The sequence below is a fragment of the Vidua macroura genome, chromosome 1 (genome assembly GCF_024509145.1).
Source record: "Vidua macroura isolate BioBank_ID:100142 chromosome 1, ASM2450914v1, whole genome shotgun sequence".
Lineage (NCBI taxonomy): Eukaryota > Metazoa > Chordata > Aves > Passeriformes > Viduidae > Vidua > Vidua macroura.
In genome coordinates this window covers 153,268,340-153,281,596 of record NC_071571.1, presented here as the reverse complement: position 1 = coordinate 153,281,596, position 13,257 = coordinate 153,268,340, and the positions used below count along the sequence as shown (strand labels likewise).

At 54.6% G+C, this 13,257-nt stretch overlaps 2 protein-coding genes and 2 long non-coding RNA genes across 6 annotated transcripts in view; 2 read left to right on the top strand and 2 right to left on the bottom strand.

Moving 5' to 3' along the window:
• Positions 1 to 2,519: 2,519 nt before the first annotated feature.
• Positions 2,520 to 4,786, bottom strand: LOC128819014 (uncharacterized). Of its 3 annotated transcripts, none has more exons than XM_053998914.1 (4): positions 4,000 to 4,786; positions 3,608 to 3,623; positions 2,647 to 2,678; positions 2,530 to 2,615 (listed from the first exon to the last, which is right to left on the bottom strand). In XM_053998914.1, exons 1-4 carry the CDS (start codon positions 4,784 to 4,786, stop codon positions 2,572 to 2,574), a joined length of 879 nt encoding a protein of 292 aa, XP_053854889.1. In that variant the 3' UTR covers positions 2,530 to 2,571. The 3 variants fall into 3 exon arrangements, with proteins under 3 accessions (XP_053854897.1, XP_053854889.1, XP_053854879.1); XM_053998904.1 differs by adding an exon at positions 3,109 to 3,244 and having other exon boundaries at positions 2,615 to 2,678; XM_053998922.1 differs by lacking the exons at positions 2,647 to 2,678; positions 3,608 to 3,623 and having other exon boundaries at positions 2,520 to 2,552; positions 3,968 to 4,786.
• LOC128819354 (uncharacterized) lies at positions 2,658 to 2,944 on the top strand. Its single transcript, XR_008440687.1, has 3 exons — positions 2,658 to 2,693; positions 2,756 to 2,830; positions 2,861 to 2,944. It is a non-coding gene; the product is annotated as an uncharacterized LOC128819354 (long non-coding RNA).
• On the top strand, positions 3,709 to 3,963 carry LOC128819349 (uncharacterized). Its single transcript, XR_008440686.1, has 3 exons — positions 3,709 to 3,798; positions 3,830 to 3,861; positions 3,894 to 3,963. It is a non-coding gene; the product is annotated as an uncharacterized LOC128819349 (long non-coding RNA).
• A 1,085-nt stretch (positions 4,787 to 5,871) lies between the features above and the next one.
• Positions 5,872 to 13,257, bottom strand: part of ARHGAP39 (Rho GTPase activating protein 39) — a 106,318-nt gene continuing 98,932 nt past the window's right edge. Inside the window, exons 7-11 of the mRNA XM_053999463.1 lie at positions 10,723 to 10,796; positions 9,099 to 9,298; positions 8,212 to 8,303; positions 7,956 to 8,125; positions 5,872 to 6,066 (exon numbers count right to left, since the gene is read on the bottom strand). Coding sequence (XP_053855438.1) covers positions 5,872 to 6,066; positions 7,956 to 8,125; positions 8,212 to 8,303; positions 9,099 to 9,298; positions 10,723 to 10,796 — 731 coding nt within the window. The remainder of the gene's footprint in view (positions 6,067 to 7,955; positions 8,126 to 8,211; positions 8,304 to 9,098; positions 9,299 to 10,722; positions 10,797 to 13,257) is intronic.

Genomic DNA, 13,257 nt, shown 5'->3' with positions numbered 1-13,257 from the left:
CTGGAATTGGAGGGGTTGTGGGGCTGGTTTGAGGGTCCCTGGGGTGGTTTTTGGGGGGCTCTGCGATGGTTTTGGGCGTCCCGCGGAAGTCTCTGGGGTGATTTTGGTGCGCTGGAGAGGGGGAGGATCCCTGGGCTGGTTTGGGGTTCCCTGAGGGGTTTTAGGGGGGCTTAGTGGAGGCTCAGGGGGTCCCTGCGATGGGCGGGGCCGTTTGGGGCTTTCCCCTATAGATTCCCCTATAAAAATCCCCCACTGGCCCCGCTGATCCGGGTCATAAAAGCACTCGCGGCTTCTTTGTCGCGACAGCGAGCAGCGACCCCGCGGGGCCGCGCCCTGTCGCGACAGCGGCCACCGGAAGTAGCGGCCTGGGGGACCGCAATGCGGGGAGCACCTTCCCCGCTGTGGTGCCGCAGTAAAAAGGCTCCGGGCGGGAACGGGCAGCAGGGGGACCGGAGGAACACGGCCTTGGGGACATTTGGGGACAGCCGGAATCCCAAATCCCCGCCTCTCAACCCAAATTCCCGCCTCTCGTCCCAAATCCCCGCCTCTCATCCCAAATCCCCGCCTCTCATCCCAAATTCCCGCCTCTCATCCCAAATCCTCGCCTCTCATCCCAAATCCCCGCCTCTCAACCCAAATCCCCGCCTCTCATCCCAAATTCCAGTCTCTCATCCCAAATCCCCGCCTCTCATCCCAAATCCCCGCCTCTCAACCCAAATCGCCGCCTCTCAACCCAAATTCCCGCCTCTCATCCCAAATCCCCGCCTCTCATCCCAAATTCCCGCCTCTCATCCCAAATCCCCGCCTCTCATCCCAAATTCCCGCCTCTCATCCCAAATCCCCGCCTCTCATCCCAAATCCCCGCCTCTCATCCCAAATTCCCGCCTTCTCCCGCTCCAAAGGCACCGGGAACGAGCAGCGCTTTCCATACGGAGCTTTATTCACACGCGGGGGGGAGGCCGGAGCCCCCCCAAATACAGAATTTGGCGGCCCCTTTTTGGGGGGACCCCAAAATCCAAACCCCCCCCCCTCCTCTGTGGGGGGGGGGGTGGGGGGAGGGGAGGAAAATTCCCGAAGGAATTCCCGAAGGAATTCCCGGGATCGGGGGAATCCTGGGAAAGCCCCGGGGAGGGAGCGAGGGCCGGGTCCATCCCTTAAATTCGGATTTTTATTTTTATTTTTTTCCAGTCGCTTTTTTTTTTTTTTTTAATAATAATAATAAATAAAAAACATCGAGGTTTTAAAAGAAAAAAAAACAAAACAAAACAAAACAAAACCGCCGGAAAGAAAGGAGGGGAAATGATTTAAAAATGAGCGAACGAAGGGCAGGAATTAATTAAGAATTAATTAAAACTTAATGAAGCGGACGCGGAGGAAAAGGGGGGTCCCCTGGCAGTGAGCAGAGCTGGGAGGGTAGCGCTGGCTTGTCCCCACCACCCCCAGTTTGGGGACCCCCCCCCACACCCTAATTTGGGGACCCCCACCCTAATTTGGGAACCCCCCCTTTTTGGGGACCTTCTCCACTTTGGGGATCCCTCAGGCCTTGGGGACCCCCCCCATTTTGGGGACCCCCTCCAGGGGACACCCCCCTCATTTTGGAGACCATCCCCATTTTGGGGGTATCACCCATGGGACCCCCGCATTTTGGGACCCCCCCCATTTTGGGGACTGTCCCCCCCTTTGGTGACCCCATTTTGGGGTATTTCTCCACTTTGGGGACCCCTCCATGGGTTCCCCTCATTTTGGGAACCCCCTCTTTTTGGGGACCCCCTTATGGGACCCACCCCCATTTTGGGGACATCCCCACCTTGGTGACTCCCTTCATTTTGGGGACTTTTTCCAATTTGGGGACCCCCTACCATTTTGGAGACCCCCCCCCCCCTTTTGGAGACATCACCCATGGGACCCCCCATTTTGGGGACCATCTCAATTTTGGGGACCCCCTTCATGGGACCCCCCTCCATTTTGGGGACTCCCCACCGTGATGACCCCATTTTGGGCGCCTGCCATCCATGGGACTCTCCATGGGACCTCCCCACTTTAGGGACTGTCCCCATTTTGGGGACCTCCAACCCATGGGACCCCCATTTTGGGGACCCCCCCCTTTTTGGGGACTGTTCCCACCTTGATGACCCCACCATTTTGGGGACCTTCTCCACTTTGGGGACCCTCTGGGCCTTGGGGACCCCCTCCCATTTTGGGACACCCCCATTTTGGGGTCCTCACCCATGGGACCCCCATTTTGGGGATCATCCCCATTTTGGGGACCCCCTCCATGGGACCCCCCCCCCCTTTTTGGGGACCTTCTCCACTTTGGGGACGCCCCCATTTTGGGGACCATCCCCATTTTGGGGACCTCTCCATGGACCCCCCCATTTTGGGGTCCCCCCTCCCACCTTGGGGACCCTCCCAGGGTCTTGGGAACCCCTTCATGGGACCCCCCCTTTAGGACCAACCCCCATTTTGGGGACCCCCCCAGTGTGGGGACCTGATGGACACTGGGGGTCATCAAGGTGGGACCTGGTGAAGATTTGGGGTCACCAAGGTGGGACCTGTAGAGATTTGGGGTCATTAAGGTGGGACCTGGAAGAGATCTGGGATCACCAAGGTGGGACCTGTAGAGATTTGGGGTCACCAAAGTGGGACCTGGTGGAGATTTGGGGTCACCAAGGTGGGACCTGTAGAGATTTGGGGTCACCAAGTTGGGACCTGGTGGAGATTTAGGGGTCACCAAGGTGGGACCTGGAAGAGGTAGGGGCACCAAGGTGGAACCTGGTGGAGATTTAGGGGTCACCAAGGTGGAACCTGGTGGAGATTTGGGGTCACCAAGGTGGGAGCTGGAAGAGGTGGGGGCACCAAGGGGGTCCTGCTGGAAGTTGGAGGGTGCCAAGGTGGGATCTGGTGGAGGTTGAGGGGCACCAAGGTGGGACCTGGAAGATCTGAAGAAGTTTGAAGGGCACCAAGGTGGAAACTGGAGGAGATTTGGGGTCACCAAGGTGGGACCCGGTGGAGACTGGGTGCTCCATCAGGACGGGATGTGGAGGACCTGGAGAAGATTCAGGAGCACCAAGGTGGGACCTGGAAGTGGTGGGGTCACCGAGATGGGACCTGCTGGAGATTGGGGGTCACCAAGGTGGGACCTGGAGGATCTGAAGAAGATTGAGGGGCACCAAGGTGGTCCTGCTGGAGGTTGGGGGTCACCAAGGTCAAACCTGGAGGAGATTTGGGGTCACCAAGGTGGGACCTGGAAGTGGTGGGGCCACCGAGGTGGGACCTGCTGGAGATTGGGGGTCACCAAGGTGGGACCTGGAGGATCTGAAGAAGATTGAGGGGCACCAAGGTGGTCCTGCTGGAGGTTGGGGGTCACCAAGGTCAAACCTGGAGGAGATTTGGGGTCACCGAGGTGGGACTTGGAAGAGGTGGGGTCACCAGGATGGGACCTGGTGGACATTGGGGGTCACCAAGGTAGGACCTGGAAGAGGTTGGGGTCCATCAGGGTGGGACCTGGAGGACCTGAAGGAGATTCAGGAGCACCAAGGTGGGACCTGGAAGTGGTGGGGACACCAAGGGAGTCCTGCTGGAAGTTGGGGGGGCACCAAGGTGGGACCTGGTGGAGATTTGGGATCACCAAGGTAGGATCTAGAAGACATGGAAGAGGTGGGGACACCAAGGTGGGACCTGCTGGAGGTTGGGGGGGGCACCAAGGTGGGTCCTGGAGGACCTGGTGGAAGTTGGGGGGGTGCTCTGGTGGGACCTGGAGCAGATGATGGTGTCCTGAAGAAGACTGAGGGCACCAAGGTTGGTCCTGAAGAAGACTGAGGGCACCAAGGTGTGACCTGGAGGAGATCGGGGGGAACCAAGGTTGGAGCTGGAGGAGATTTGGGGTCACCAAGATTTAGGTCCTGGAAGTGATGGGGGAACCAAGGTGGGACCTGGAGGACCTGGAGAAGATTTGGGGTCACCAAACCTGGAAGAGATGGAGGCACCAAGGTTGGTTGGGGTCACCAAGGTGGGACCTGGTGGAGCTTTGGGGAGACCAGGAGGACCTGGAGGGATCTGGGGGGTGCTCAGGTGGGATCTGGAGCAGATGATGGTGCCCAGGTGGAGATCTGGGGGGCACCAGGGTTGGACCTGGAGGAGATGGGGGCCACCAAGGTGGGTCCAGGAGGAGATCAGGGACACCAAGGTGAGTCCTGGAGGACACCGGGGACACCAAGGTGGGCTGGGCAGAACCAAGTGGAGATGGGTGCCCAGGTGGGTCCTGGAGGAGATGATGGACACTAAGAAGGGTCGAGGAGATGATGGACACCAAGCTGGGTCCAGAAGGGTCAAGCTGTCCTGGGTGGATTTTCCAGGACCAAGAGAAGCTGGTGGGTGCCAAGGTGGGTCCAGGAGGAGATCTGGGCCACCAAGAGCGGTTGGGCTGGATCTGGAGGAGGGGAAGGGCACCAAAACTGGTCCAGGAGAAGCTGGGGGAGATGATGAGGGCCAAGATGGGTCCAGGAGGACCAGGAGGAGATGATGGACCCCAAAATGGCTCCAGGAGATGATGGTGGACCCCAAGAAGGATCCAGGAGGACCAGGGAGAGATGATAGACCCCAGGATGGCTCCAGGAGTCCATGGTGGACTCGAAGATGGGTTCAGGAGATGTTGGACCCCAAGACAGGTCCTGTAGGACCAGGAGGAGATGATGGACTCCATGATGGGCCCAGGAGAGCCAGGAGGAGATGGGAAGTCCTGGGACAGGTCCTGGTGGTGCCAACATGTGTGGGACAGGATGGACATGGTGACACGGGGGACATCCAGCCCACCCAGCTCTTCCAGAATGGACAATCGGCCACCGCAACCCCCCCCAGGCCACCACTCCCATGGGGACCTCCCAGGTCTCTTCCCTGTGGGGGGCAATTGTCACTGCAGTCCCCTGGTGTCCAGGTGAACTTCTCCCGCCTTCCCAAGCCCATGGAGACCCCACAGAGCCAGGATGTTCCTCGTGACTCCCCCAGTGAAGAACCAGGCAGTGACACAGCCAGAAAGTCGGGATGGACCTCAAGGACTTCTCCTTGTCCAGGTGGGAAAGGACGGAGACAATCCCTGGACGCCCTCTGTCCATGAGAGCTGACTGGAGATGGAGCTCACCACATGGTGAAGTTGGAGAACCTCATGGATCTCCTGGTTCTTGGTGAAGATGGAGCTCACCACGTGGTGGAGCTGGAGAACCTCTTGGATCTCCTGGTTCTTGGTGAAGATGGAACTCACCACACGCACGGTGAAAAACCACATGGACTTCCTGGTTCTTAGTGGAGATGGAGCTCACCACGTGGTGGAGAACTGCATGGACCTCCTGCTTCTTGGTGGAGATGGAACTCACCACATGGTGAAGAACCTCACAGACCTCCTGGTTCTTGGTGGAGATAGAGTTCCCCACATGGTGAAGAACCTCACAGACCTCCTGGTTCTTGGTGGAGATAGAGTTCCCCACATGGTGAAGAACCTCACAGACTTCTGGTTCTTGGTGGAGATGGAGCTCACCACATGGTGAAGAACCTCACAGACCTCCTGGTTCTTGGTGGAGATGGAGCTCACCACGTGGTGAAGAACCTCACAGACCTCCTGGTTCTTGGTGGAGATGGAACTCACCACATGGTGAAGAACCTCACAGACCTCCTGGTTCTTGGTGGAGATGGAACTCACCACGTGGTGGAGAACCTCACAGACCTCCTGGTTCTTGGTGGAGATGGAGCTCACCACATGGTGGAGAACCGCATGGACCTCCTGGTTCTTGATGGAGATAGGTGCCACCACCTGGGGACTTTGACCCTCGGAGGGGACAGGGGGCCGGTGGCGGGATGGGGACAGCGCGGTGGCAGCCGCTATAGGACGCCCTCCATGAAGCTGGTGTCCAGGTGCTGGATGAGGACACGGATGAAGGACATCTCCTTGCGCGTGTTCTCGAAGATGATCCGCGGGTCGTCCGATTGGCAGCGCAGGCAGTTGGGGGCCATCACCATGGCCAAGTTATTGACGTCCATCTTGGTGACGGCCACGTTGGCCGGCTGCACGAAGACCTGGAGGTGGTGGGAGGAGAAAGGTGGAGGTCAAGGGGTTGGTGGGAGATGGGTGGAAGGACCAGGTGGACTTGGTTCTTCACCACGTGGTGACCTTAGAGAACCCAAAACCATCTCAAGAGAAGGAAGCAGGAGGGTCATCCAGGAGGCCACGAACACCTGGGGTGGGTGGAGGTGATGGGACTGGAGGGAGATAGGTGGAAGGACCACATGGACCACCCAGTTCTTGAGGAGATGGGGGTCACCAGGTGGTGATCTTGGAGAACCCAAGAAGACCTCAGGAGAAGGAACCAGGAGGGTGACTGGGCACGTGAATATCTGGAGTGGGTGGAGGTGATGGCACTGGTGGGAGATGGGTGGAAGGACCACATGGACCTCCTGCTTCTTGAGGGAGATGAGGGTCACCATGTGGTGAGGCTGGAGAACCTAAAACCACCTCAGGAGAATCAACCAGGAGAATGAACTCATGGGGTGGGAGGAGGAAGATGGAGGTGATGGGGTTGGTGGGAGATGGGTGGAAGGACCACATGGACATCCTGGTTCTTGGCGAAAATGGGAGTCACCACATGGTGACCTTGGAGAACATAAAACCACCTCAAGGAACCAGAAGGGTCAACCAGGAATACAAACTCATGGGGTGGGAGGAGGAAAATGGAGATGGTGGGGTTGGTGGAACTCCTGGTTCTTGCCACTGCATGGTGACCTTGGAGAACCCAAAATCTTCTCAAGAGACGGAACCAGGAAGGTCACCAGGAATAGCAAGTCATGGGGTGGGAAGAGGAAGATGGAGGTGATGGGATTGGTGGAACTCCTCGTTCTTGAAGGAGATGGGGGTCACCATGTGGTGACCTTGGAGAACCCAAAACCATCTCAGGAGAAGGAACCAGGAGAATCCACCAGGAGGATGAACTCATGGGGTGGGAGAAGGAAGATGGAGGTGATGGGATTGGTGGAACTCCTGGTTCTTGAGGGAGATGGGGGTCACCATGTGGTGAAGTTAGAGAACCCCAAACCCCCTCAGGACAAGGAACCAGGAGAGTCACCAGAAACACAAACTCATGAGGTGGGAAGAGGACGATGGAGGTCATGGAGTTGGTGGAACTCCCGGTTCTTGGCCACCACATGGTGACCTTGAAGAACCAAAACCCCCTCAAGAGAAGGAACCAGGAGGGTCACCAGGATCACCAAGTCATGGGGTGGGAGAAGGAAGATGGAAGCAATGGGATTGGTGGAACTCCTGGTTCTTGGCCACCACATGGTGACCTTCAAGAACCCAAAACCTCTTCAAGAGGAGGAACCATGAGAGTCACCAGAAACACGAACGCATGGGGTGTGAGGACGAAGATGGAGGTGCTGGGGTTGGTGGATCTCCTGGTTCTTGAGGGAGATGGGGGTCACCATATGAAGTTGGAGAACCCAAAACCCCCTCAGGACAAGGAACCAGGAGAGTCACCAGAAGCACAAACTCATGGGGTGGGAGAAGGAAGATGGCGGTCATGGAGTTGGTGGAACTCCTGGTTCTTGGCCACCACATGGTGACCTTCAAGAACCCAAAACCTCTTTAAGAGAAGGAACCAGGAGAGTCACCAGAAACACAAACTCATGGGGTGGGAAGAGGAAGATGGAGGTCATGGAGTTGGTGGAACTCCTGGTTCTTGCCACCACATGGTGACCTTGGAGAACCCAAAATCTTCTCAAGAGAAGGAACCAGAAAGGTCACCAGGAACAGCAACTCATGGGGTGGGAGGAGGAAGATGGAGGTGATGGGATTGGTGGAACTCCTGGTTCTTGGCCACCACATGGTGACCTTGAAGAACCCATAACCACCTCAAGAGAAGGAACCAGAGCTGGAGGTCGCCTGGTGGGCCAGCAGAAGGCACTGCTCGTACCTGGAGGAAGCGGATGAGGTAGCACAGCACCATCTTGTTGATCCGGGGCAGGGAGTGGACGACGGCGATGGCGGCCTCGGGGTTCTCGTAGTGGGAGATGCACTGCTCGTAGAACTCGTGGGGGATCAACGGCTCCTCCAGCTCGCGGTACCACAGCTTCAGCAGCGACGCTGGAAAGGACACGGAGAAGAGCACAAGATGTGAGATCTTCTAGATGGAGGTTCTGGTCCCACCAAACATCGCCCTGAGATCCTACCGGGAACGTGCGGGTCCTCCAAGCCGGTGGGGATCTTCCATTGGTCCACCTGCAGCTTGAGGGCGTTGACCTCGTCGATGTCACCAGGGACCCTGTGGGAGGAAGAGGTGTCGGTGGCCAAGTGACCAATGGGGACCTTCCAGCTCAACAGCTTTGGGTGCTCCAGGAGAACCAGGAGGGGACATCAGCTGGGCATGGAGCTGGTTGGTGCCACCAAGACCCCATCTTGGGGGACACCATGGAGAAATCTCCATGGCCTTGGAGCTGTTTTGTGAGCTTGGTGGCACCAAAACCCCACCATGACTCTGGTGGCCACTGTGGAGAAACCTCTATGGTCTTGGACCAAGGAGAAGCTGGAGGAACCCACTGGATGGTGCCACCAAGACACTGCCATGACTTTGGTGGTCACGATGGAAAAACCTCCATGGCCTTGGAGTAAAGAGAAGTTGGGAGGTTCCACCTGGTTGGTGGCACCAAGACTCTGGTGGCCACTGTGGAGAAACCCCCATGGAGCAAGGAGAAGTTGGAGGGACCCAGGGATGATGCCACCAAGTTGCTGCCATGAGAGGTGGCCACCATGAAGAAACCTCCATGGCCTTGGAACTCTTTTGGAAGCTTGGTGCCACCAAGACCTCACCATGACTGTGGTGATGACCATGGAGAAACCCTCATGGAGCAAGGAGAAGTTGGAGGTACCCTCTGCATGGTGCCGCCAAGATCTTGCCATGACTCTGGTGGCCACCATGAAGAAACCCTCATGGCCTTGGAGAACCCACCGGAGAAGAACACCCAGAAACGTGAACTTGCCCCATTTTGAGACAATTCTTATGAGAACCTCCAGCTTGCCACCACCACGAGATGTCCCCGTGACCGTGGGGTGGCTTTACCTGAAGATGCCCTCGGTCTGGTCCCCGTTGAGCGCCAGGACCTCCTCGGAGAGCCGGGTCTGCACCCAGGGCAGCTGCCGGTCCGGGTACCGCTCCTTCTGCATGGCCACGATGTCCTGCAGGGAGCTGCCGAACATGGACGGGTTGAAGACGGCGTTCTTGGCGTGACGGATCTCCTCGATGTTCGGCTTCTTCAGGCCCTGCAGGAGACACCAGAGGTCACCGGTGGCCTCCGTGGTGGCCAGGGTGGGATCTGCTCAATCCCACCACCCCCCCTGGTTGAGCTTCATGGAGATGGTGATGGAGACATGGATGGACTCCAGGCAACTTGGTCAAGGTGGTTCCACCATCCATCCATCCATCCATCCATCCATCCATCCATCCATCCATCCATCCATCCATCATTGATTCGGAAGTGGATCCAACCCTTTGGAGCTTGGTGGGACTATGGACACTCTGGAGGATCTCCACCAATGGATTCTGCCAGGAGGAGAACGAGCCACAACTCTGGGATGCTTTGGAAAGCTGAACATCGGCGCTGGGCTTCCAGAAGGTCTCCAGGAGTTCCTTAGAAAGTTCCCAGAAGGTCCCTCCCTGTAAGGTTTTCAGAAGGTCTCCAGAGAGTTTCCAGAAGATCTCCAGAAGTTCCTTAGAGAGTTCCCAGGAGGTCTCCAGAGAGTTTGTAGAAGATCTCCTGAAGATCACCAGATGGTCTCTGGAATGTCTTCAGAAAGTCCCCAGAAAATCCCCAAAAGGTTTCCAGAAGGTTTCCAGAAAGTCTTCAGAAGGTCTCTAGAAGACTCTCAGAAGTTCTCTTGAAGATCCTTAAAACGTTCCCGGAAGATCCCTACAAGATCTTCAGAGAGTTCCCAGAGGATATCCAGAAAGTTTCCAGAAGATCTCCAGAAGATCCTCAGTCAGTCTCCAGGATGTCTTCAGAAGATCCACAGAAGGTCCTTAAAAGGTCTCCAGAAAGTCTTCAGAAGGTCTCCAGAAGAATCCCAAAAATTCTCCAGAAGTTCCTTAGAAAATTCCCAGAAGGTCCTCCCTGCAAGGTTTTCGGAAGGTCTCCTGAAGATCTCCAGATGGTCTCTGGAATGTCTTCTGAAGGCCCACAGAAGATCTTTAAAAAGTTTCCAGAAGGTTCCTTAAAGTTCTTCACAAGGTTCTCAGAAATTCTCCAGAAAATTTCCAGAAGGTCTCCAAAAGTCTTCAGAAAGCTCTCAGAAGTTCTCCAGAAGGTCTCCGAAGATCCCCAGACAGGTTTTAAGAGGTGCCCAGAAGGTCCTTTCAAGCTTTCCAAAAACTTCCCAGAAGGTTCTTAGAAGTTCTCTAGAAGATCCTTAAAAGCTTCCCAGAAGCTCCCTACAAGAAGTTCTCCTGGAAACGTTCCAGAAGGTTCCCAGAAGTTCTCCAGAAGGTCCTTAGAAGATCCTCAGTTGCTCCCAAAAAGATCTCCTGGTCTCCAGCAGATCCCCAAGAGTTCTCCAGAAGTTCTCCTCACCACAATCACCACCCCCTCCCTCCTCCAGCCCCTTCCCCAATCCCAGAAGCTCCTGGATGACCCTGGTGGGAGGTGACCTCCTTGTCCACCCCTTCCCAAGCCCACCCCATTTTCTGGTACCTTCTTGGCCCCGGTCAGCGCCGCCTTCTGGAGTTTGTTGTAGCAGTACTTGGCGTAAGTGCTGATGGCCACCCCTGCAAGAGAAGACACGCTGGGTGGTGGGATGTCACCTCCAGGACCTGGAAGAGGTCCTGTCCCCTCCCTTTCCCCCTCCCCGTGGCGCTGCTCCATCTCCATCCTTGCCACCACTTGCAGGGGGTTTGAGGAGGACCTCATCCTCCTCAAACCTCCCAAGAACTTTGGAGGAACCACCAAACGTGGAGCTCTGGAGCTCCGTGGTGGCTTCATCTTGGGTGGCTTTTGAGGGCCACCACTGCCATGGTCACCACTCCCATCCCATCTATCTTCTCCAGATCCCACTGCTTCCATCTTCATCCCATCCCTTCTTCCTGATGTCCTTCAGGGAGGAGATGACGCCTGTCCCAACGACCCTGCAGGCTTGCTGGGACCTTCTGGACCATCCCAGAAGAAGCCCGGGAGACCTGGTGGCACCTTCTGGACCATCCCAACAACCCTGGGGACTTGGTGGAACCTTCTGGATCATCCCAGGAGAAGCTCTGGGGACCTGATGGAACCGTCTGGATCATTCCCAGAGCCTTGGGGACCTGGTGGGACCTTCTGGACTATCCCAGAGGAAGCCCAGGAGACCTGGTGGGGCATTCTGGACCATCCTAGAACAAGCTCTGGGACCTGGTGGACACTTCTGGACCATCCCGGCAACCCCGGGGGACCTGGTGGAGCCTTCTGGATCATTCCCAGAGCCTTGGAGACCTGGTGGAACCTTCAACCTTCTGGACCATGCCAGAAGTAGCCCTGGAGACCTGGCGGGACCTTCTGGACTGTCCCTGAAGAAACTCTGGGACCTACTGGCACCTTCTGGACCATCCCAACAACCCTGGGGACTTGATGGAACTTTTCTGGACCATCCCTGAAGAAGCTCTGGGGACCTGGTGGGACCTTCTGGACCATCCAAGACCAGGTGGCCTCGAATCACGGGATCTGCTCATGGATGGATGGAATGGTTGGGGTGGGAAGGGACCTCTTGAGGACCAACTCGTCCAAACCCCTGCCAGGAGAGCGGGCTGGATTTGGGGATCCGTCTTCTCCAGGAGATAATGGATCAAGGACCTCCAGAGGGTGGGGTTGGTGGGATCTGATGGGGTTTGGTGGGATCTGATGAGATCCAATGGGATCTTGTGGGATTTGGTGGGACTTGATGAGGTATGGTGGGACTTGGTGGGATCTGGTGGGATTTGATGGGATCCAATGGGATTCAGTGGGATCTGATGGGACTTGGTGGGATTTGATGGGATCCGGTGGGGATCTGATGGAATTCGGTGGGATCTGGTGAGGATCTGATGGGGCTTGGTGGGATCTGGCGGGGTTTGATGGGATCCATTGGGATCTGGTGGGATCTGATGGGATTTGGTGGGATTTGATGGGACGTGGTGGGATCTGGTGGGGTTTGATGGGATCCAATGGGATTTAGTGGGATCTGATGGGATTTGGTGGGATCTGGTGGGATTTGATGGGATCCAATGGGATTTAGTGGGATCTGATGGGATTTGGTGGGATCTGGTGAGGATCTGATGGGACTTGGTGGGATCTGGTGGTGTTTGATGGGATCCAATGGGATTTAATGGGATCTGATGGGACTCAATAGGATCTGGTGGGATCTGATGGAGTTTGGTGGGGTTTGATAGGATCTGATGGGATTTGGTGGGATCTGATGGGATTTGGTGGGATCTGATGGGAGCTGGTGGGGTTTGGTGGGGATCTGGTGGGATTTGGTGGGATCTGGTGAGGATCTTCTGGGATCTGGTGGGATCCGATCCCGTTTTTCGAAGGACTGGCCCCACACAGAGCTCCTGGAGCTCCCCAGGCCCCTCCTGGGTGTCCCCTGGAGGCTTCTCCCGGGGGATCCCCGTTGTCTTAAATTAATGGTACTAATTAATTACATTAGTAGCATTAATTAATTCAATTAATTACATGAATTAATTCAATAGATTATACAAATTCTCTTATTAAATTATATTATTCAAATGATAGTACATCTATTAACTCTATTAATTAGATTAAAGTAGTAAATAAATTAATAAAATTATTTAATTAACTGCAATTTCCTTGATTAATTATATTGATGGATTTATAAATAGTATATGTATTAAAAATATTAATAATAAAATAGTTTTCTATTTAAGGTTAAAGTTATATAAAAATTAGAAATTCATCATTATTAACTTTTAATAATTATTGCCATTATTAATACTAGAATTAATAATCTGTATTATAACTTATTTTAGGGGACTTTCTCAATTAAATTAATTAATTATATGAATTAATTAAATATATAAGAATAATATATATATAGATTATATATATTAATTATAAAGTAATTATATTATTTGAATAAATTATAATTAAATTATTTTATCACTCATATTAATTAAACTATATTATAAAATTAATATTTGGTAGTAGACATAGTAATAGAATTAATTAATTATTAAAATTATTAGTATTAAATGGATGAAT

Coding starts and splice junctions, on each gene's coding strand:
- LOC128819014 (XM_053998904.1), bottom strand. CDS start 4,786: ATGTCCATCCTGTCCCACACATGTTGGCACCACCAGGACCTGTCCCAG.